Below are 21,597 nucleotides of genomic sequence, written 5' to 3'. Positions count from 1 at the left end.
ATTTTATTGGGTTTTCGACCCCCCGTGCTAGATATGTCGGGTCAATGTCCATTTCGGGTGCTGGAATCCCCGTTTGATGCATTCTGCGGGGAAAGTATATCGTAAAAGTAGGTTTATTGGTTTGCCTGTTTGATGGGCGGTTATATAGCGGGTTTACCATACCGTCAGTTCGTCCGGTCCGGTAGCCGTGCGCGAGCGGCGAGAGCTTGGTAACCCAGGTGTAGTGAGTTCAGTTCTCAATCTCCCACTGCGCGGAGAGTTTTGTGCTCTCTTTATTGTCCCAAAAGTTTTGCAATGTTTAGATTATAGAATTACTAGAATTGATACTTAGACGTCAGTAAATAAAATTCTAGACTCTTGTCTCTACATGACGCCAAAGATGCTCGTCATCTCTGTATAGTATAGACAGTAATAGACCGAGAGATCTGAAGATTTGGAGGCTAGTATGACATCCAGTTGTATTCCTGTACGCAGTACTCCGAGTCTTGTTTAAAAACCGACAACGAAGTTTCCGATATGGTAGGTCATATTTATAGCTCCAGGATGTAGTTGTAAAACAGGTGTCTTTGAGATATATTGCGTCGAATCTACAACGTGAGTTTACGGTTCGAGGTCAGTACCGTTTGACCGTAAATCAGATGTCCCAGGACTCTTCGTGCAGATGGGTGACATTACTAGTACAGTAACACGGACTTCAAAGCAAGCAGGGATACACATGTATTGAACTCCCGGGATATATCTGACATTATGGTATGTACTCGTCAGGCCAATATTCATTAGCAATAGTAGCAACCGAAGTACTTCTTGACTTGTTCAATGACCAACAACGGAGTATCCGGTATGCTAAGTCATATTAATAGTTTCAGGATGTAGTTGTGAAACTCCTGTTTCGGCTCTAGAGGTACGTGAGACTATGCATCGCAGTCAGTAACTTAAACGTCAATCAGTAAAGGCATCTTGTAAGGTTTTTTAGCTGGCTTTGAAGCAAGTTCCTCACCTAATTTGAGGCGAAGCAGAGACTGACGACGCACCGTCAGTTGAGAAGTTCTTATAAGCCTGTCTATTATGTCTCCTGTCATGTGTGAAGTCTATTATGTCTAACTCATTGTCCAATAAATTACAGCACGGAGTCGTCTAGTGCTTCCAAAGTCCCCAGAAGACCCCTATTGTGAAGACCCCCCTGAGATGTGAAACCCCTACATAAGTTGTACGGTTCGAGGAGATGTCATTCAATAGGGGTTCTTCGAAAAAGGAGTAGATCGATTAGTACACTGAGTGTTTGTCCTCCACGGCAGTATTTATGAACATGCTCACCTTGAATAATTTCCGTAGAAAGCCTCCAGTGCATACAAAAACAAATACCTCACCAACACACTGTTAAACCATACAATAACATCCGTTTTGACAGCTGTCAAATTAAATGGAAAGCCGCTCGCTTTAATATTCACTTTGCGATGTGTGCCGCTGCTACATTAACCCAAAGTGCGGTTTCAGCTACGTTAAAGACTACTCAGCCCACCACCACCACCCACAAACCCCCCCCCCCCCACCACCACCTCCAGGATCGCGTTTAGCGCCCGGCGCTCACACCAATCAGCGTCGCCTTAATCGTTACTTGTTGTTAGTCATCGCAGCGCAGCAAAAGACACACCTCCGGGGGTTTCGCTGAAACGGTGCGCTTTCATCTATCCCCCGAAGCGCTAAATTAGCTCCTTACCCTCACTTCCCCGCACCGGCCCACTCCCACGCGCAACGGAAAGCGAACGCGCGGCAATCGCGTTTATTTTTTGTGTGCGCTTTCCGCGAGATTAATTCAAGACACGACACCCATCAACCACGACGATGGTTCCTGGTGGAGGCCACGCGGAAAATGGGGTGGGATGGGGGTGTGTGTGGAGGTTGCGGAAAAGGATGGTGTAAATTGGCTCGCGGCACACAAGCGATGCAAAATCGGTGTGTTTTCTTTGGTCGCGCAACCCGCCTGTCCCGCATCACCACCTCCACCCGCTTGAAGCGAGAACCGTTCGAGACGGTGGGCAGAGGTAGTCCATAAACGGTTTATGCTCCGGGAGGCGAAAAAAAAAACAACAGAAGTGTGTGTTAGACGTCAACTCGAACCATTTTCCTGTCCCAGAGGACCGGGTTTTATACCTTTCCGTCGTCCAGCGCTCGGTTCTTACTGGATCCTGGTCACTGCCACCAGGAAATGAAAGCAAACTTCAAGCCCTGTCTGTGTGTGTGTTTGTGTGCTATCGGGAAAAACAACAACAACAAAAAAACCACCCCATCGTTTGCAGTGTGTTTGCTGATGATTGCACTTTTCGCTAAGTACAAGTTGCCGGTTGCTGTTTGCGAAACGGTTTGGCGGTGGGAATAAAAACAGAAACATCCATATCCAACAGTGTATCGCTTCGATGACCTTTGCTATGTTTTCTTCTTCTTCTTCTTGCTATTTTGCAGTGATTGACGCCGGATACCACGAGAAACGGTTGCTGCACCATCTGCTGGACAACTACAATGTGCTCGAGCGGCCGGTCGTCAACGAGTCGGATCCGCTGCAGCTCAGCTTCGGGCTGACTTTGATGCAAATCATCGACGTGGTAAGTATAGACAATCGACAAACCGTGGCAAAGGGGGATGAGAAAAGGGGTAACAAGGGTGGGGGGGGGTGTTATGGAGGGGGTAGAAAAAAAAGCAGCAACAAGCCGCTGCGGGACGCGATCCGTGCGAGCGAAAGAAACTTTCTGCAAAGTGGGGTTAGAAACAAACGATCCCGTAATGCAACTCCCGTGGTCCCATTGGTCCGGCACGGTACCTCCTGCGCGCTACCCACCACATCCGGGAACCTCGACCACCACCACCCCTTTTGATTCACCCAACAGCGAATCGTCCCGGGGCCTAACGTTTTTGCAAAACTATCCGCTTGTCATGGTGGCGGACCCGTACCCGAAACCCCCTCCCCACCCCCTCACCCGGGGCGCCAAAGCGCAATGTAATCGGATTCGGCTGCCAGAACTTTGCCATTTCGCTTTGTTCGAAACTTCGTTTGCAATGGTGGCGATGAGTGACTTGGTCATCGCGTCCCGGACCGTTGGCCCGTGTGGTTAGTAACGCCGTACAGAAGTACGTACAAGCGGTGTCGATGTTGCCACGTTATGGGGGGGGCTTCGTAGGGGTTCGAATCCTATTAGATGGGAGGAGGGGTTGCAATTTCCCGAGTCCGCCGAGTGGCCGCCGGGTGTCGGAAGTTGGGCCGATAATTTTACCGTCCCGGCACACATAATGTTGTCTGAAATATGGATCTAACAAATGCAACAACACCAGCCAAAATATTCCCGAAACGCGTACGGTGGCTGACAACTTTACGGGAACTCCACGAAAATAATAAAAAAAAAGCAGAGAGGGAAAGACCAATGAAAGACACATGCGGGACGTGATTTCTTGCGCCGTACAGGCGGTACAGGGGAATGTGCAGATGATGAAACTTTTCGTCACTTTTCGCCGCGTTTCCCCCCCTCCCCGGCAAACTTCCCGTTTTTTTTTGCCCGCGCGGAAAACCCCCCGGAAAGTGGAAGAGAGTGAGAGAGAGAGTGAGAGAGTGAGAGACAACAACAAAAAAACTTCGCCATTCAACGCACTCGGAAAGTTTTTCATTTGAACCATTATGCTCCACTCCACTCCCACCCCCCCCAACCACTTCCCTTCCTTTTCCTTTCTCCCCCTCCCCCTCTTACCCTTCCACACCCTTCCCTTCAACGTACGGGAAAGCGTCCGGAATGTCCTGAAAATTGCACCCATAAACCCGGATACGCACGCCTTTCGCGGACGCAGCTGCAGAAGGATTGAGCGAAAGGCAAATTTCTTCAAAATTCACATTCCGCACATTGCAATAAACGGTGGAAAGGAAGGAAATTGTGGGGAAGGGAGGGAGGGCGTTCCGAGACGTGGCGCTGACGTGGGACGCAAATTTAAGCACGCGTTGGTTCCGGTCGCTCGCAGCCGGAACACCCCACGTGAAACAGAGTAAGGTAAAAGGGTGGAAGAAGCTGCCTCCTCTCACCCTCTCCACCCCCTCCCCCTCCCCATCACCCCCTGTACGGCAACAACTGGCAGCATGTTTTGTCGCTCTTTCAACCGGGTGAGCGAGCGAGAGAGCGGAACAAAATAAAAAAAAGACAATGCACGCACCGCGCGGATCGCGGTGACACTTCTGCGCGGTCACCCGAGCGCTGGAATGTCGTGGGTAGATGATGTGTCGTAAAGACGCCAAATTACCGTCACCGACATGCAACATGGGGCCCCGGAGGTTTCGCACGGATAGGATAGCGCACATTTCGCTCGGTGGTTTGATCTTGATTAAAAAATTGTTGACGAAAGTCACGTTCGCACTTGCCAGAGTGTGCGATGGTGGACGATCGGGAGGAATGGGGAGGAGGGATGGGGATGGGGGAAGGGGGAAGGAGCATAGGGCCGGATGGCAGGATGTCATTTCTTTCGGTCGCAAACATAACGCATAGGCGATCGTTTTTATCTGTTTTTGTCTGTAGTAATTGAAGTTAACGTCAGTTACATCAAGTAAAACCCAAAACACGAAGCCAACTGTCACCTTGTAAACGGTGTTTATCACTTTTGCTTTCTTCGTCTTTTTGATAAAGGAAGGATGCTTTCCGTTTGGCAGCGAAGCAACCATGCTGGAGGTTTAAATTGAAGTTTGTTTTTCACTCTGTTCTTTTTTTGTACATCTCACGTGCTTTAACAATTGATTTTTTGTTTCGTGTTTGCTCGTTTCTTTCTTTGCAGGACGAGAAAAATCAACTCCTCATCACGAACATTTGGCTCAAGCTGGTAAGTCATAACGCAATCTGTTACCCTTTTTAATACGCCCATATTCTTATTATTTTATCCCATTTTCTTCTGAAAGGTGACGATATGGCGCAGTAAAGATTATGCTTTGCACAATAAGATAGATTTTGTGTTGCGGGTTACATACTTTCAGGCGGGGTTTTTTTTAAGTTAAAGTGAAGAACTTCATTTTGGTATTATTTTCTCTAGTTTCTTAATAAAGTTGATGAATTAAAGCATCCCAGAGAAGCTATCCTCTATTAGTCAAGCTTTGTTCAGTGAATTGTATACTTAAAGGCTATTTGAGTAATAATTTCATCTGACGACTTTGACAAATGATGTATGGTCGATAATTAAAAATGTTTAGCAGCTATGCGAAAAAGATTCATAGCAGCTAAAGGAAAGCTGCTGTACATGTTATGAGAGTGTTGAAAAATTATTCACATTTAATATATGTGACAGAAATTTTGTAAAATTAAATTAACTACACTGAAAAAACAGATCCGTCAACCGGTGCATAGATTATCGAGCATCTTCTGGGAATCGAGTTGTAAAACGTTTAATGACATTAATGCGCGTTATTTGCATCGTAACCACCGCTTTTTGTCAATATAGTACTTGGAGTCTCTGTTACAATTAATGAGCGATTGCATAAATTCAGGCGTACAATCCGTGTTGGCATCATTTCGTAGTTTAAGCGACAATTTAACAGCGTCTTTTAGTGATTGATTTAATAATGAAAAGAAATTTATCAAGTGCACCAAAGCACTTTTAATAATTTGTTGTAAATATGATTTTAATCAATGGTTTAAATATTTTCTACCCCTAAATGTATGCAACGGTTGAACTTTTGAATCAAATCAAATTGAGATGAAATCGGACGTTTTTGAATGTCAGTACCAATTATATCCCAAACCTTTAGCTGCACAACATTCAAAAACGTCCCACTGTTAACTCCCTTTAAAGAGCAGCGCCTAAATTTAGGCACCGAGCAATGCAAACCCTAACTTATCACCTTGTTAGCATCACGCTAGTGCGGCACCAGCAATAAAGATACACTTGTCGTACAGTTACACGGAATAGTCGATCCGAGTGCCTAATAAGAAAATGAACCCGATACCCGGTATCGACCCACTTCTGTTTCCCATTTCTCATTTACTTCCATCAGTAATTACTTCCCCGCCGATTACCCCTTTACCGATTGCCAAACGCCATCGGTGTATCGTGTTTCGGCTTGAGCACATTTGGCAACTAACACAGCCCTCCCCTCCCCGGGTACAGCGGATCGATGACCGTAACAGACGTTTGCATTGATGAGCAACGCAGAATCCGTGCGCCCATCGCTAGGCGTGCCGCACGTGCGTCAATTAAAAGTCCGGATTCGGCATTGTCACAGCAAAGACAAACCAACGAAAAAAAAAAACAGACTTTCCGGAATGGAAAGTCATGATGTTTATCAATGTAACGAAAGCGAAAATACAACCAAAAAGAAGAAAAAAAATAGCACACACGCGCTTGTACGCGATACGCAGCCGTTGGGGGTGAGCAATCGTCCGGCAATCAAAATGGACAAACAATCCCGGGAGCGACCGTTCACTAATGACAGATGCTGTTGCTGACGTGACATGGTGACATTTAATTGCTGCCGTTGGTTTCCTGCACGTTCTATTGAGCATTTTCGGGGTGGGTTTTTTTCCCCCTGCGTGAGGTTCAGGGTTAGGGGGTGGTTTGTTTGGGGCGTTCACACTTGTAAGCGGCCGTTTTTGATGCTGTCCAAACTTTGTGCTACGAAAGCTCTTTTTTATTGTTGCCGTTGGGTTGGGTATGTTTCTTGCCGTGCGCGCCAAGTTGTGATGATGATGTCGACCGGCTTGATGAATAGTAGTAATTATCTATTGGTGACCTGGTGCCCTGGGAGCGGGGTAAGAAATCAATCAACCCGCGCCGATGGGACGAGATTTACAGGCGGATATCATCCGGCTGACGCGAAGGAAAGCTAAAGGAGTGAGGGGGCCATATAAAATATAACCCACCATTGACACGCCATCACTTTAAAGCCTCTTAAACTGTGCTACCTTTCCGGGGTGGGTGGGTGCTTTAGTGACACCGCCGGGAGCGGCATCGACACGGTGGAAACAATGTCCAGTTTATGATGATTACGTCGCTACCGTTTCGCGTGCGTGTACTAATCCACGTGTAGGGCTAGCAACGCTGCCAGAGCACTCAGCCTGCCTCTGCAATGCCGTCGTGGCGCGTTTTATGTCATCCCCCGTTTGTTTCGCTTTTACGATGCCCTTTACTTTGCGCGCTACCATTTGCTCTAATGTAACGAGCATTCGAAGCACCGGCAACCGGCATCCGTTACCGATAGTAACCATGGTGGGGAGGTGTAATGGGGACAATCATTTCGAGTGTGATTCCGAATCGAAGACAATCATCTTATCAGGATCCGCCTGATGGCAAGTGCGCCTAAATGTAGGCAACGCCATTTTTATACGTCAATTCGCTATTCTTGTATCAGGGAGAGGTTAGGGGGGGGGGGAGGGGTAAGGAAGGATATAAGGGTAGAAAAAAAGTAGTGAAGCACGCGTACCTTTCTGTTGGGGGAAAAAATTACCAATTAAAACCGTTCCCAACACTCACAGCATTACAGCTCGTTAGGCTGCTCGAGTCGCACGAGTACCTGTCAACGGTTCATCACTTTAGACATACAGTACCATCGGGAGTGGGAGGAACAAGTGAGCGGGGCCAGGTGCAAGGAATGCAAAACTGCAGCAAGAATGCCAAAAAAACTTTCGCAAACGAAAGCGCACCGGTGTACTTGCAGGAACTTAAACCCCCGATCGCTGGGTTCTTTTCTTTAGGTTGCCGAATAATAAAAAAACCCTCACCACGACACACACACACACATGCACGAGTTGGCAACGAGACGAGCAGCGTGTTTCCCACTTGACGTCCGGAATGAAGTGCACTTTAGCTTGGTCGGTCATTAGTTGGCAACACGGCTGTCTTCGGAGGCGGCGTCTCGGACTGCCCCGACTTGACGGACTGACGGAAAGATTAAGGGGATTTTGGGAACATGGGGAATGGGGAACAAGGGCGAGGGGAACACAACGAATCTTGAGCGTGCACACCGTCAGTAACCATCCATTCATTCATTGCGAAACAGCTTCAGTATTCACATCGTTTTCACGTTTTGCTGCGACACACCGGCCATCCATGATGATGAGTTACCGAGGCCGAGCTCCACGAGACCTGTCACTTTAAGTGGGCTATAAATCAGCACCATCTACCATTCACAGCTTTTTTTTGTTCTTCTCACCTCCCACCCCCGCCCAAAATGTTGCCCCCCATTCGCGGGCTGACTTTGTGCGCTTGTCAAGTACAGGATGGTTCGCAGTTTATACCATCAATCACGGCCGGTCGCACGCTTTTGCGAAGGGTTTGGCGTGGTGATGCGGCGAATGAAAATAAAGCAAACCGCCTGTATGTATGGTGCAAGCCTACACGCGGGTATGGCCCATCCAAGGCACCAGGTACCAGGACTGACAAGTGCCCTAATGGGATGCGCGTCTTCCCATATGTACATATGCGGTGCGGTTTTGCGGTGGTTATTGCGATTTTGTGTCGTGATCGCTCTTTTTTTTTTGGTGTTCGCTCTGGTAGCCAAGTGGTCCATTGAATGCTTTGCCTGCCTTCATGCACGCAAATGTCCAAGAATATTTGGAGTGGACCTTTTTTTTGCTCCGTTCTTTCCTTTAGAGTGTCCGATTGCGATGGGAATTACTGCAGTAGAAACCTGGGTTATAGTGGGCAGCTGTATAGAAAAATGTGATCTCCTTGAAGTTTCATCTCCTGGGCGCTTTCACTTCGACTTCACTTACTTCTGGAAAATGGTGACTGCTAGAGATGCGCATTGCCGTTCTTTTTGGTGAACTAGAAAGGCCGAGTTCTTTTTGAAATATAAAATGAATCGCAAACCGTTCCTTTTCAACTGTTGCAATTGATGTAAGTTCGTTGAACGAATTATTTGATAAATCATATTGGTAATTGAGATAACTTTGCTTCATCCAACACTACTCCTCTTTAAAATACTATGTTTATAGCGTATTTAGCAAAAAAACGGCATAAGTGGTTCTTCGAGCGAACTAGTTCAGTTCATTTTCTTTTTGACAAAATACAAAGAAATAGTTCTTTGAGCGAACTAGTACAGTTCTTTTTGTTTTGAGACTAAATATGACATACTGGCTCTTCGAGTTAGTATACTTCAGTTCTTTCTCATTTTTATGACAAAACACGATAAACAGTTCCTTAGTTCAGTTATTGTTTATTTTATAGCAAAATATGACTTATAGTTCTTTGAGAAAGCTAGTTCAGTTCTTTCTCAATTTTTAATGACAAAATACAGTTCACATGCAGTTCTTTGAACAAACTAGTTGAGTTCTTTCTATTTTTTTATTGCAAAATATGACATTTTTATGGCAAAATACGGCATACAATTCTTTGAGCGAACTAGTTCAGTTCATTCTGACTTTTAGGTGAACACAGTTCAGTTCTTTTTCATTTTATATGAATAAATGTGAAAGTGAACTATTACAAGTTTTCTTATTTAAATAATGCAAAACCTAATCCTTTTCTTGTTTGTACAGCTAAGCTTTTAGAAAAGAATCGTCCACTATTTTTTCCGTTCGTTCTCTCAGTTCGTTCGTTTTTTTTAAAGAACCGCAAAAGGAATTTTTGGCACAACTCTAGCTAAAAAAGCGGGTCCTTATGTAGAGTCCTTACAACGACCTCGCATCTCGTATCGTCAATCGGGCGTGCGGGTTTTGATTGCTCGCATTTGCCAGCCCATGTTCATCATCGGCCAAGCTCACCATTTGGAGCGACTGCTGATTGACCTTGGCACGGCAAAAGTCAGCGAGGAATCCTTCCCTTATTGGGAGCCAGCAGCAAACCGGCAACCAACAACAACAAGAAAAGACCATCTTCCATCCTTTCTCTCAAATCAAGATCACCCACTATCTCGGTGACGACATCTCAAACAGTGGTTTAGGGGAGGAGCACGAGGAGCAACAGAAGAAAAAAGGCTAATCGTGCCCTTTTACGATTGACCTGTACCCGGGCCTCCAATTGACCTTCGATTGGATTGCCTCCAGCGTTTGGCGTATCTGTGGCGTGGAGGAGCAGGAGGTTTTTTTCTTCCTTTCTTGGACGTGGAGTTCGTTCCAATCAAGCGACGCCCAAGTACGCCCACCTTCGGCAGGGCGCCCACCCTGTTTGAAAGGCGGAAACGCCTGGTATGGCCGGAAAGGGATACCCTAATGATCGATGATCTTTGTAATAGAATTGATTTCTCGATTGATCTTTTTCAAGGCTCCCGGTAAGCCTCACGCTGTTGTAAAACCGTACCCCCGTGCAGCGTGGAGAAACGAGCAATCGAGGTGGGAAGATATAAAGAAAGCGGAATGGCGAACAACACCGGGACGCCTTTGCTATCTCGCTATCGCCGGTTAGGCAGCCGGGCGTAACGATTACGGGCCGTACGGCACTGGGAAACGCTTGATGCGCTTGAAATCCGCACCACGCTCGATGATGGGAAAATGGCACGAAATGGCGAAAAGGACGCAGAAACCCGGACCGGTGAATCACTTAAAATATGCGAAAATATTTATACCGCCCCCTTAGTATACCGGGGCCACTGCTGTCCGGCACCAATGATGGTCTGATACGCGAGCACGGCAAGCTAAAGAAAGATTAGGGGGAGAGAAAAAAAATACACCACACAGGAAAATGATTAGAAACCCTTTTTAACGCCCTTTTCAACAGCCTGCCAGCTATGATGACACCCACATAAACGTCTCAACTTAAGCGACAGCACTCAGGGCAACAACGGAAAACGATGGGCGACCAACAACAACAAAAAAATCTATCTAAATCTAAGCAACCAAACAAATTGAACATCTCCCAGTTCAATTTTGTCCACCCCTCCCGATTGACACCGTAGCTGTTGCCAGAGGGAGTCCAGAGCGAGTTGGACACAACACACACAAAAGGGGATACAAAAAAACGGGACGAAAAAAAAGGGAAAGAACCACCGGAAGCACACGCACACACCGTTGTGTTGTCGTTTCGGCGGCAAAGGGATGGGATCTTTCATCGGGGGCACTCTTAAATAAAATACCATCCTCTTTAGATCCTTTTGCTTCCCACCAACTCCCCGGCCGGTGTTCACATTTCGCCCTTTCCGCACCTGGTAAAAGCGGGCATCAATGAACACTCTATTGGTCAGAGATGGGATAGGACCAGATAAGGAAAGGCACCGATACCGCTGCTGGTCGATGTAACCCGAATGAACCGAGCACAGTGGGATGCGTACAGTAAACGAAGTAAACGGATGAAATGATCGAAATATTTTGGGGAGAACAGCACCGAAACAACAACAAAAACATTAGAAAGCGCCCACCACGTGTTTTTGTGCAATTGATTGCATACATTTAGGCGTTCGAAATTTGCTAGGGTCAATCTGGGCGTTTGAGAAGAAATTTAACCAACGCTTGTTTTTATTTGTTTGATAGCATAATGGACTGTCCAGCTGTACAAAAGAAAACAATTATAAACAATTTGTTAGCAGATATTAGTTAAATGAATAAATCGTCTGTGAAAAAAAACATTTGAAAAAAGAACGGTCATTGTTGGCATTTCAAACATTGTCACTTTCACCTTATATATTTTAGGATAAAATAATTAAGCAAACGTGATTAAAATACAAACTTGTTTTTTTTTATTATTGTATAAGGAAAAGACGAAAAGAATTCAATTGAATGTTGCGTTTAGACTATTCTAAGTTTAATGCGCCTAAATGTAGGCAAACCCAATTTATTTCGGCTTCTTGAGCATTTTGAAATGCTTTATGTTATGAGATTTACTTTAATTGTTTGTGAGCATTTCATTTTAATTCTTTTACATCAAACTGAACTGAAAATTAGTTTTATACCAAAAATCAACAAATACACCGCAATGCCTACATTCAAGCGCTGCTTTTAAATAAGCTATCAGCGCGCCTAAAACCATGCAATCCGCGTTACGTGCCGCTGTTATTTGTTGCTTATTTTGCTCGTATGCATTTGCACCCTTCCAGTAGTGGTAAGCACACAAAGCGCTTTCTTCACGTTAGCCACAGCACACCCATGCTTTATGTGCCATAAAATGCACAATGTGGGTAAAACACTGTAACGCTTCAATTATTTTTCATTTTTACTTCAAATGTCCACCGGTTTGCCCAGCGTACGGGTCGGATCGGGTGTGACAAAGGGTGTTAACAAAATAAAAAAAAAACCCACGCACACACAGTAAAGAAACTACTAACCTTCTTTCCCGACAATAAACCTTTCTCGGGGTTTTCGGCACACTTTACCGCCCAGTCCCATGGGAACTGTACGGTGGCTGGTCCCATGATGAACCGAGCTTTTCCTTTTTTGGACCGAGTTTGATGAAACTTTTCGCACCGGGGATGGCCGGTGTACGGGCACCGTAAGCTGAAAAGATGCATAAATTTTGACTACGAATTAACAGTGGCAATATAACTTTGGCAGAGATAAAAATGTGTTGAAACAGCACAAAAAAAAACACACACTGACTGGCTACTTTGTAAGGGACCAACCGTCGATTGTGTAATCTACTACCCCAGTAAATGCCTGCGCTGTACGCTGTAGGGGGTGTAAACTCAACAGAAAAAAAATATATGGCAAACGAACCACAACGCAAGAAAACTTTTCCAAACTTGCATCTTTCTAACATTGCAGCGCAAAAATTCAATTCGAAACTTGAAAGGCGAATAGAGAGGCAGACAGACAGAGAGAGAGAGAGAGTATGAAAAACTTCCCCAACTCCTGACGGTTTTACGATAAATCCTGCACCAAAAATCGCCCCCGCGAGAAATTTTTCCTTGCCCCATCCCCAGCATCCCCTTCTTTTCCCTCCTTTTTCCGGAGGTTTCATTGTGTAAATGGGAGGTGGGACGAGAAAGTTCACCACACGTCTCGATTATTGTGGCGTCACGTTAAGTGAAATAGAACAAACGGTGCAGCGTAACGGTGACGGTCAGTGGCAGCAAAAACCTACCCGACGGCTCTTCAAACACTCCCAAATAAGCACGTTTTTCCGCTTACACAGTGTTATGTTCACTGTCTTTCATATTTTTTTTTGCGCCCGGGATGATAGCTTTCGGTCGGTTAACTCAAACATTCTTTGCCGGGGGGGTTGTTTTTTTTTCCTTTTCTTTTTCTTCCTTTTGGGGTTCGATCCCTCACAGATCACAGGAGAACCAAAATAAAATAAAGAAAAAAAAACCGCAACACACTGCATCATGGCGAGCGAAAGTCATGCGACCAGGGTACGCTGGTGGCCACATCCATAATTCAAAATTATTACCTGTCGCAAACATTATCGCCCGCCAGCATCAGCCCTTCAGGTTTGCTGATCCGCGCGTATCATCGGGCAATGATCGTGCTGATGCAAAAAGAGCGAGACAGAGATAGAGAGAGAGAAAGAAAAATAAAAGCCCTCAAAAGAAGAAGAGATAGCACTTTCGACTTGATGTATCATCAATGGGGCTTCCTATAGTTCCATTAAAGGTCCATCACCTCCACCGCTGAAGATGGATGGCTTTGCCCTTTTTTGCGGGAGGATTACCAAAAAAATAAGAGCTCCACCGGAGAAAAAAGCTACTAAGGGGAGAATTTTGATATCCAAATTGCATAACTTTGGGCGCTTTTTTCTGTAAAGTGATTTTTTTTTAATTAACTTTGATAAATAAGCGATAAGCTACGCGGAAGAGTATAATCCAACGCCTAGCGTTATGCAATTCGCATGACAAATCCTGCTTGTTAGCGACTTGTTTGGCCGTTGGCATGTCTCCGTTTAAACAAGCCTCCCGTCCAAGCGGGGTTTTTTTTTGTTCACCCACATGCGCACATGTGCCCACCGGATCCCGCTTGCTAACCCTGCCGCGAAAAAATGGCGCTAGAGTGAAAGGCGCAAACCACCAAAAAAAAAGCGGACCCACAACAACCGAAACAACCAATAAAGAAAAAAAAAACGGTCGCTATAAATAATCCGATAAAATACGCATAACCTTAGAGGATGGTGGCGATACAGCGTGGTAAAAGTGTGCATTAGTCGGCACTGCTGGGGCTCGCAGGTGTTGAGCGCTGTACTTCCCGCCATCCCGCCCCCCGGAAAACTCTTGTAGCGAAATTTTTAATTTACATTAGCCCCGGCACGCGGGAGACGGGTGGGCGCCTTGATGGTTCTGGTGTCGGTCGTTTCCGTCGGTTAGATCGGCGGTATCGGGTATCAGCTAACCGCCACGCCACGCATCATTACGGTGTCGGTGTCACCGACATCCGGTACGGCACCGACCGACAAAGTTCGGCCGTCGTTGTGTGCACACTCCATGCCTTTCCTTTTTATATTATTAGTTTTTTTTGTTATTATTTTTGCCTACCGCTGTTGTTCGGTTTTGCCAGCGGAATAAAATAGCCTTTGTGGTTCATTTGTCACCGAACGCGAACACAAAAAAAAATTGTACAAAACAGCAAGCGTGCGGAAAGGAAAGCGAGCGCACGTCAATGTAGACTCAATCAAGTCGTCTATCATCAAGCCTTAAGCTTCTTTTGCGCATCGCCGATGGAACGATCGGGCCCGGTGGGTGCCGGGCGGCACAATTTTATAGCGACTAGTGATGTAATTTATTGTAGCGCACTGGAAAGGAAAGCGCCTTCGAAAGACTTGCCTGCCAGTATGCTCATTACGCTGGGCACAGTCGTGGTTCGATGACCCGGGCGCAGCAACACTAATGAAGCGGTAGCATCAACGAGGCACGAGTGGTGAAATAAAACTTCTTTTTTTTTTGTTTTTGAAATGCAAATCCCGTCACGCTGTGTTAATGAACTCTCCTGGTCGCGCTGGTGTGCTGAGTGCGTTTTTGGGGAAAATGTTATCCGAGCACACTTTGATGAAATTGCAAGCGCGTTTTTGTGTTTGTTTCGTGACAGAAGTAAAGTGTTTGGGGGTGATCTCTCCCTCTATCTCTCTCGCCGTACAAAGGGGTGAGAAACGATTCTATGCAAATGAGATGCGAAATTGATGATATCTTGGCGGAAATACATTTAGGGAGATTCCGTTTTTTTTATTAGAACAATATTTATCTTTATACTATTTCGCAGTGATTTCAGCGTAAGCTCGATTTTAAATCTCGTTCAACTCGCGGCAATGATATTGAAGCGTAAAATAAACAAGATATTTAATTTATACATTGCATACCTCTAGGCGCGTAAATTTTAATTTTATGTGTTTTTAGCTCGCGAATGTCAATAAAAATCTCCGTAAGTTTGTCAGGTCTGATCCAGGCTAGATCATATGTTGCATATGTTAAAAATGTGAGCAGCGTAAAAAAACGCCTCAAATATCTGAAATCATATTTAATTTATTAAAACAATTCCGCTGTTGTAGATTGACAATCGTTTCATAAAATAATAATTCATATATCTTCTTGTTTTGCTGCTTTGCTTTCATAGAGTAAATGAGACAGGGCCAATCCAATAAGGGACGTTTTCATCATCGAGTTGGATTCCTGATTTGTCATTAGTCAAACCAATTAACTCTCAAGCTACATAATTTTTAGCCTTTATAAATTATTAAGTTTTAGTTACGAACGCTTCATTATGCGGTTGTAATGTCTTTTACAATATAAGAAGAAAAAAAATTCCTCAAGTTTTGAATAAATGTTGCATTATTTTGATAAACAGTGAACAGGAGCAACATCTTTACGAATTTAACATCAACGTTTTCATTTCATTTCAACAATCATTTCCATAATCCCAAACTGTTTGGAGGGAATTGAGTTTAAAATTCAATTTCTAAATTTTATTTATTTATTTATTTATTTATTCATTTATTCTTAAATTGTCTGCCTCTGAGGTTGCACAATGTATTCTTAAAACTAAATTTTATTTGTTTTTCCTACAATTCTGGTTTCAAATAATAGGGTACCTTTTTTGCAATTTTGCATTTGAATTTACCAATGCATTTTTTGACATATCATAATAAAATTCAAACTTTTTAACGTTAACGCACGATCAAAGCCATTGTAGCTCAATTTGTCACACACATTGCATACCTTTAGGCGCTTAAGCTTCAAAGTGAAAATGCGCCCAGTACGTATGCAAATCGCAAAGCGCCTAAAGCACCACCCAGCGCGTCACGCGATTATCTTATTAAGATTATTGCCAACAGGCGCTGAAGTGGTTTGAAAAACACGTAAATCGTTGCCATTATCGTTCCCACGGCGAAAAACAGATTGTGTTGTACATTGACATTGCGTGTGGAATATTGCCACGCAACGCAGCCGCAAGGTTCGACTTCCTAGCAAAACTGTCGGTTAGGTGGGATACATTGTGGGCATTTTAATTTGCAGCAATCAATTTCGGAGTAATTTCTTGCTTGTGTGCTTCACACAATCGCGGCATTATGGGGAATTTTGTACACCGTTCGACTTCACCGCATCATTACTTAATCAATCAGCGGTAATGTGATACCGATACCGTGCGGCGGTGTATCTGTTCCGTTTCGGACAAATAAATCCATCCCGTGCGCACGTTAAGATTGGGAGTCGTTACGGGTTGCGGGCGTGTACGGACAGGGTGCTTTATTTCGTTGCTTTGATTTATCCCACGCCAGACACCGAGCGCGCACAAGAAATCTGATCCAACGTTTTCCCTGCCGGGGTGGGAGGACCGAACACAATTATTATTGCGCTCGAGCATACCGCACCGGGGGAAGATTCTAGCGAGAAAATCTACCGGCTGCGGCAAGCACGTGCACCGTACGTCCATTGTACGGCCACACGTTGGCCAGACATTGGAGCGTGCCAAGATCAAGACAACGCGTTGGCGGTCCGGTTCCGGTGTGTGGGAGTTTCTCGCTCAACACATGCGGCACCATGGATGTGGCTATCGTGAAGGAATGCGCACCCACCCTCCACGCGATTCATATCGTGCACCGTGCACGGGGGTTGGAAAAGTCCCAAAGTCATGGCCCATTAATAATTGGCAACAAGACAATGAGGCGAATGCGAAGTGGTGCGGCTTTTGTCATAAAGCACGTTTGAGCGTAAAAGTTTCGTCTAGCGCTGAAGGCCCCGTCGGTGGGTTTTGGGATTCGTTTCTGACGGGATTTGCTTGCTTTATTGATATTGATTGTCCATAGCTGTTGATTGGAGCTTTTCGTGCGATTCATCGCATTTCGGGAAACTAATTTATCAAGCACAAACCTGACGAAAGGATTACTTCGACGCTTCGCGCAAATGCTGGCCGAATCGAAGCGGCCGTTCTTGTTGGCGCATCTTCCCACCAGACACGGCGCTGGTAATTACGCACAATAAATAACTGTCTGTATCGCCTCGTGTTGTAGTGTGTGAGTGTGAGCATTTTTTTTTCTTTTCTAGTCTTCAAATTGATATATGAGAGCTATCAGGATCGGAAGAGGTTCGGCCCTGCCTGAACGAAGACGTTCATCCATTAATGATGTGCCGTGTTTCTGCCCTGCACAACATGCACGCCACACACAATGGCCACATTTTAATGACCCAAACCCGAGATAGCCCTGCGCAAGCACAGCAGCCTTTGGGACTTTTTGGGTGTTTCAGCCCTTGATTCTCGGTCCACACCAAATAGCTCCCCTGCTTGATGGTTCATTCACGCGCAAAACTTTTAACTCACTGGGAATATGTAGGAACACAGCAGCAGGAGCAACAACAACCACGCAAAAAAAATAAAACAAACAGTAAACGAGACGAAACACAATAAATTACAGCTTTGGCAGCTTAGTGTGGTAGTAACAGTGGTACACTCCATCACGAGATGCGAACTATCCCAGTAACCATGCAACACCACCATCCCGATGATGCCCGTGCTTTGCAGGGCGCAGCTGAGCCAACAGGGGAGTACAACGCATACGAAAAAAACAAAAATCTCACCCCCTCTCAAAACCACCCCAAACCCGGTCGGTCATAAATCATCATATCGTGCGCTCGCACTCGGGGTTCGGCTGCCTGCCGAATGCGTAATTGCCAATCAAGGCGTGGAATGATTGCTTTCGGCAGGCAGCGAAATAAAAATGTATCATTCATCTAAATTAGACTCGCAGCCGCGCATTCACCACGGACATTCCCCCCCCCCCCCCCCCCCCCCTTTGCCGTAAAAGCGTGTGCCACCAGCTGTGCCCTTTGGCGGAAAGGATGGTGCTCCAAAATATACACACAACCCCTTTCCTTCCCAAAACCCACCCCCAAAAACAGAACTAGATTCCAAAGAATTGAACACGATAATCGTTATCCCAAAACGATATCAAAAGTTGGGATTTTCTTTTGGGGTAAAAGTATAAAAAAAACCCGGTGGAAACACACATAAACACACACGTACACGACCCTTTCGTCAAGTAATAATGTTAGCGAGAGTGGCTTTGAGTGGAGTTTCTCGGAAGTTCGACTTCCTTCAGTACCGACGTGCTGACGGCACTAACCGTATGGACTAACAATGGACGTACAGGGTAGAAAGGGGGAGAAAACGCAGGGTAAAATAAATAATGCAATAAAACGATTAATTAATTTTGCACGACAACGAAACGATTCCGGGGGCCCGGATTGTTACGGGCACGCATCCCAACCGGCATTGCCACTTAGCCGCTAAACCGCCGCCAGAAAAGAAAAGCTGCTGTTTTAGGGTGTGTGTGTGTGAAGGGGAGAAGGGGGTGGTGGAGGTGGTTTGAAGGATGCCACTACCTTCCGGCTGTATCACATCAAAGGAAGTGTTTAGCTACTGAGCAGTGGGTAGATGGGTTAGAAGTACCACCAGCAGCCGGAGCTCCGGGCCCCAAGTTGCTTGCTCACCAGCGTTGAAGCACTTGCTCAAGTGGTGGAATAATTCATCAACCGCTTTTCGCACCGCCCTTTATGGGGCAAAGAATTGCTAGCGAAGGCTTCCCCCCTCCCTCCTTCACCAAATGGTTCAAGTGTGGTAAATATCCTGAAATCCTGCCTGATATCGATATTTCCACATCGCGCGTAGATGGCGTTAGCATAATGTTGGGAACTTCTCAAGGAATAAAAATGTGGCGGTGGACTTCCATGATTAAATGAAGCACTTCGTCGGCCAACGAAAACTCGCACGCATTATCTAATTAGGAGATATTTGATAAAACGCGATACTGGAGATATTCTTCCATTGTACGTGTTCTCCGGCAAGAAACTCTGGAGTTCTGGAACACTGGAGATATCCATCCTTTTTGCGTGTTCTCCGGCAAGAAACTCTGGAGCTGTGGAACTCCGGAACACTATAATGGAGATATTCTTCCTTTTTGCGTGTTCTCCAGCAAGGATCTCTGGGCCATTGGAACTCTGGAACACTGCACTGGAGGTATTCTTCCTTTTTATGTGTTCTTCAGCAGGGAACTCTGGGTCTATGGAACTCTGGAACACTGCATTGGAGGTATTCTTCCCTTTTGAGTGTTCCTCAGCAAAGTACTCTGGAACTCTGGAACTCTGCACTGGAGGTATTATTCCTTTCTGTGTTCTCCAGTTAGGAACTTTGGGTCTATGGAACTCTGGAACACTGTAATGGAGTTATTCTTCCTTTTTATGTGTTCTCAAGCAAGGAATTCTGAGACCCTGAAACTCTGGAACACTGTAATGGAGATATCCTTCCTTTTCGCGTGTTCCTTAGCAAAGAACTCTGAAACTCTGCACTGGATATAGGAATTCTTCCTTTTTGTGTGTTCTCCGGTAAGAAACTCTGGAACACTGCACTGGAGATACTCTTCCTTTTTCCTTGTCCAGCAAGAAACTCTGGAACTCTGGAACACTGCAGTAGCAAAGTAAAAGAAAAACGCACCAGAGCACACGACACAAGTTTTCGATTACCCGTGAACAAAGATTACCGTGCTGTACCGACGTTTGGGAATGTTTTGGACACGATAGCCGATCGGAACCCGCTGTCGTCTGACCGGAACCGTACCGGGCAAGTAATCCTTTAAGCTGTGCTGTGGCTGCAACCCACTCCGGTACCAATTATTTGTATGGCGAAGGGCGAAGAGAAAAAATACCCGCTCCCCGTAAAGAATACCTTTTGTCCGATAATACCATTTGCGCTGTTCCACATTTCGGCGCCCAACAAATCCCCGCACCCCGCGACTTTCAGGGCGAAAGCAAAAAGGGATATCGAGTGCGGAGTTTTCGGGTTTTTGGCCGTAAATGTTGATTTGTAAGATGCGAGCTTACCAATCCTGATCGAGCGGCTAGATTCTTCTTATCTACCCTTCCCATTCCGTGTCGCCTTCGTTTCACCCCTCTGCGAAACTTGAACAATTGCAGTGCTCGAAACGTGGGAACGAAGCGTAACGCTTTGCCCCGGGAATTCCGAGTAATTCCATGTCTCGCAGCACCGCACGGTACCGATGTCGCGCAAAACCGTTACTTCAAAAATTAAAATTGTAACCCCCCCCCCCCCCCCAATCCCACCTTCCTTCCCTCCCCCAATTCTTCCTCTTCCTCTCAACTGAACTGCCTCGAGGAGGGTTGTGGTTGGTTTCCATTCAAACGTGAGGGCGATTTTCGTAAGCCACGGCGATGTCCTCCGAGTTCAGCGCCTACCGGAAGCCCGGTAGATGCCCGGAAAGTGTATGTATTAGTTCCGCTAGATTAACCAACCGGTGTACTGCACAAGACCCCGGAGGGCTGCAAAATCACCTCCCTCTCCTTCCACCCCCCCATGCCCATACTCACCCCTCGCTCGGTCCACTGGGTCAGCCTGGGGTTCGTTTGTTTCCGCCGTTTCTCTCCTGCCGCTGACAGTTGGCTGGATTTTTGGGTCGGCTATGTTAAATGCCTGCTGTTGTACTCTTTTTGTGTGCGTGTATATGCGGATACCCAAGAAGCGTAAAGAGCTGTATCTTCACTGTTTTGTTCGGTGTGTGCTCATGCTAGCGTTTCTTTCCCCTTCGCAGATGAATTCTTAAGGTTTACAAGCTTGTTGTTCGGTTCTGTCAACGAAACCGACGCTGGAGTGTAAGTTTTTTAAACTTAATAAACAAGTTTTAAAGTGAGGTAGACAACATCATCAGCTACCCAGTGGACATTTGTGCGTTGCCTTCATCATAGTCATCGACCCAACTAGTTGCTACTTTACAGGTACCATTAATGATTAAAGTTTCGTTCCAGGGACGGCGGGTTTTCGCGAGCGTCCCTCACTGCAATTTATTTTTTGCCTTGTGTTTCTGGCAACGGAAACATAAACTTTTGATCGGTTCTCCCCCTTTCCGTTGCGTTGCTATTCACGCCCGGTGCTATCGCGTGACCCGTCCTACCTGCTGGCGTTCATTTGTTATTATTTTAGCCGGAATGAATTAATAAAACCTTTTTACGTACAATCGCATCGGTGACAGCGCACGGTACAAATTGCCCAGACGCTGAGTGCTATGTTACGCGGGTTGCATACTTGTCGGGGTTGGTTGGAAGTTATTTGTTTAATGGTGTGACGTTTGAGGTGGCAAAGCGTTGGGACAGTTGGGAAACAATTCGATCTGTGGAGATTCAAGCGTTTGTTGTTAGCGTTGAGAAAAGTTCTTATGCTAGACATTTTGCATACTGTGTTAAAGTTTTCACTACTACTACTCCGCAAGACCGTTTCTGTTAAGTAAATT

The 21,597-nt window shown here is 45.6% G+C and overlaps 1 protein-coding gene across 1 annotated transcript in view; it reads left to right on the top strand.

Moving 5' to 3' along the window:
* Positions 1 to 21,597, top strand: part of LOC128306517 (neuronal acetylcholine receptor subunit alpha-7-like) — an 84,548-nt gene that overhangs the window by 37,438 nt on the left and 25,513 nt on the right. Inside the window, exons 5-6 of the mRNA XM_053044049.1 lie at positions 2,461 to 2,600; positions 4,801 to 4,845. Of these exons, the coding sequence (XP_052900009.1) occupies positions 2,461 to 2,600; positions 4,801 to 4,845 (185 nt within the window). The remainder of the gene's footprint in view (positions 1 to 2,460; positions 2,601 to 4,800; positions 4,846 to 21,597) is intronic.

Source organism: Anopheles moucheti, chromosome X (assembly GCF_943734755.1).
Source record: "Anopheles moucheti chromosome X, idAnoMoucSN_F20_07, whole genome shotgun sequence".
In the NCBI taxonomy this organism is placed as follows: domain Eukaryota; kingdom Metazoa; phylum Arthropoda; class Insecta; order Diptera; family Culicidae; genus Anopheles; species Anopheles moucheti.
This window is presented reverse-complemented; position numbering and strand designations above follow the sequence as displayed.